This window comes from Lathyrus oleraceus, chromosome 3 (genome assembly GCF_024323335.1).
Source record: "Lathyrus oleraceus cultivar Zhongwan6 chromosome 3, CAAS_Psat_ZW6_1.0, whole genome shotgun sequence".
NCBI lineage: Eukaryota > Viridiplantae > Streptophyta > Magnoliopsida > Fabales > Fabaceae > Lathyrus > Lathyrus oleraceus.
In genome coordinates this window covers 179,378,533-179,381,628 of record NC_066581.1, presented here as the reverse complement: position 1 = coordinate 179,381,628, position 3,096 = coordinate 179,378,533, and the positions used below count along the sequence as shown (strand labels likewise).

The 3,096-nt window shown below is 35.8% G+C and overlaps 1 protein-coding gene across 1 annotated transcript; it reads left to right on the top strand.

Annotated features, from left to right (window-relative positions):
- Positions 1-808: 808 nt before the first annotated feature.
- Positions 809-2,879, top strand: LOC127126110 (uncharacterized). The gene is made up of 3 exons (XM_051054970.1): positions 809-1,671; positions 1,835-2,030; positions 2,133-2,879. The coding sequence occupies exons 1-3, from the start codon at positions 1,297-1,299 to the stop codon at positions 2,636-2,638; spliced, it is 1,077 nt and encodes a 358-aa protein (XP_050910927.1). The 5' UTR covers positions 809-1,296; the 3' UTR covers positions 2,639-2,879.
- The last annotated feature ends 217 nt before the right edge of the window (positions 2,880-3,096 follow it).

Genomic DNA, 3,096 nt, shown 5'->3' with positions numbered 1-3,096 from the left:
TTTAATTAATTAATTAATTAATTTAATTTTCACAAGTTACATACAAGTACAAAGCAACTTTCGAATCGCTGCGTTTAAACGCTCATCCAATAGCAAACGACTATCACAACACAAGAAAGGTGAATACGAGTGCGAGGCATTTTCCGTGAAACTAACTGCTCTAAAGCTTCATAAACACGAAATTGACATTTGAACCAACCAGGGGTAATATAGTCAATCCTTAAACTCCAACCACCGTTTTTCAATTACACGGATCCACACATACAATGATGCCCCGTGTGACAAAACTGCCCTTTAAACTTTCTCTCTCCAAACGGTCCTAAAGCCAATAATGAACTCAGACACATTTGAAATAGAGGTAATACTACAAAATATTTAATTAAAATATTTTATATTAATAAATTATAATATATTTTAAAAATAAAAATATGATCCATCATTTGTTCACGGTGTAATTTTATACTCTCAAACATTTGTTAGATACTTCCATAGCATTTATAATTTTATTTTTATTTATTTTTAAGTTTTATTTAATTCAATTTTGTAGATAAAATTTCAACTATGAACTTTCCCTCAAACACGAGAACAAGGGAAGTGAATTATTGTCACGTCAAACTCACGCGCTGCAACACTTGTCTCACCTCAAAAAGCCAAAAGCTATAACCATTTTCTTTCATATCTTAACTTATTTCCATCTATATCACAATAGAGGGACCAACTACCTTCTCAACAAGGGCATTTTCGGTATTCAATACCACTGGAGCGTTCATTCCAATCCGCCACATAAGATTACACGTGTCGTCTTTTTCTTCTTTCTCTTTCTCGCTGCCTTTAAGTAGTGTCTATGCTATGTGATCCTTTTCTTATCCTATCCTCTCTTCGCCCACAGCTTCACGCGCTAACAATACTCGCCGGTGAAAGACTCGTCGGAGACTATGGATGATATTCCGGCCATGCTACCTGATGTTGATTTCATGATTTTGTAGTGGCGTGTATTGTTTGAGAGGTTAATTGTGTTTAGTATAAACCCTAAGCAAAAGCAACTTTACTTAGCAGAGTTTTCAAGTTATTCTATGCTTACTCAATTTTCTCTGTATAAATTAAATTAATTCAGAAAATATTAAGACGATCGCTAATAGGTTTCAGTTTTTTACCGTTTTTCAGAGTCTCATTAATTAGAATTTTTCAAATTAAGTTCTCGAAAATTTGAAAAAGCGGTTTTGGAGATTCTCTGTATAAATTTGATTCATAATTCAAGATCGGGAGAGTCTGTGATTTTTGTTTCGGAGATTCGTTATGCCTTTCACGATGAAGATTCAGCCGATCGATTCTCAGGTGCCGGCCGAGAGGATTAAGCCGGTTGTGAAGTCACGGCTGAAACGACTCTTTGAGCGTCAGTTCTCAGGCGTTCTGAAGAATCCACCGGTGGAGAAGATCAGCGGCGATGAGCTGCATGCACGCAAAGACGGAAACGGAAACGGCATCGTCGATTTCGAACCAAGCTCCGTGTGTCTGGCGAAGATGGTGCAGAGTTTCATTGAAGAGAATCAAGAGAAACATTCCGTTTCCTGTGCTCGCAACTGCTTCAACGGAAACTTGGATGATTGCTCCGACAGTGATCTTCACGCGCTCGGTGGCTCTTCCACCGGTGAAGTGTACGAAACCCTCAAGGTATGAATCGCGTGTTTAGTTTACTATTAATTAATTAAGTTAAGTAATAGATAAGTGAGAAATTAGTTGTTTGATAATTAATTAAGGTAAGTAGTTATCGATAAGTGAGAAATTAGTTGTTTGATTATAATTTCTTATCTCTTTTTGTTACTATTTCGGACAGGGTTTGGTGGCGTGTCCAAATGTTTTTGAAAAGAATTTGTTAGCGGAGATCACAAAGATAATTGAGAAGAACAAAACTGTGTGTAAACGCAAAGACGATAATTGCAGAAAGACTATAACTGATGGATTGTTAACTCTTGGATACGATGCTTCAATTTGCAAATCTCGCTGGGAAAAATCAACTTTCTGTATCGCCGGTAATACGAAATAGCTTAATTACCGCGGATTAGTAATTCAGATTAATATATAATTAGCTTATGTTGTAACTTAATTTGTTTGTTTTTTGTTGAATTTTTCAGGGGAATATGAATATATTGATGTTGTAATGGGAAAGGAGAGGGTGATAATTGATGTTGATTTCAGATCAGAATTTGAGATTGCTCGATCAACCAAGTCTTACAAAGCGATTCTCCAAACGCTTCCTTATGTTTTTGTAGGGAAGAGTGATCGTTTGCAGAGTATTGTAGCCATAGCTTCTGAGGCAGCGAAACAGAGTTTGAAAAAGAAGGGTTTGCATGTTCCACCATGGAGAAAACTCGAGTACGTTAGATCAAAATGGTTATCTCCTTACACAAGAACCAAACAACCTCTGTTTTGCAATTGGCCTCGTGAAATCAGTGAGGAAACTGAGAGAAAACAGAGGGTTTTGATTGGTGGTGGTGGTGGTGAGTCTGAAGTGAGTCGCGATGAGTCAGAGTCAAAAGCGGTGGTTGAATGGAAGCCACCAGAATTGAAACCCAAAAACTCGCTGACCGGGGTTAAGGTTGTGACTGGTTTGGCAGCTGTCTTTCGTGAAAACCCATGAAATTTTGTTTTTTAACCCAAAAAAAAAGAAGTCAGGTTTTTGTATTTTAATATGAGATTTTAATTCTCTATATAGATAGAGAATTCAGAGCTTGTGTAAGTACTGTAATAGGCTAACAGCTATAACCCCTTCTGTTTTTTATTGTAAGGGATGGTTTTTTCTTTTTTTTACTGATATAATATATATAAATATCATATAATATAATATAAAGAAATATATAATAAAAATAAAGTTGATTAAATGCAAGTGTGTTGAGAAGTTGATTCCTTATTTGTTTAGTATTGTGTTTGTGGGTTGCTTTAGTTGTTGGCTTGACTTGAGTTATGTGATATGTTCCTTGTGTTGGGAGAAATAGTTTGATTCAGTGCGTTATGGGTTAAGGATTCGGTGATGATAGATAATTTGTAAATTACTCATATGTATTGTTGTTTTAAGTTTGATTCTTATTCTTCTCTTTA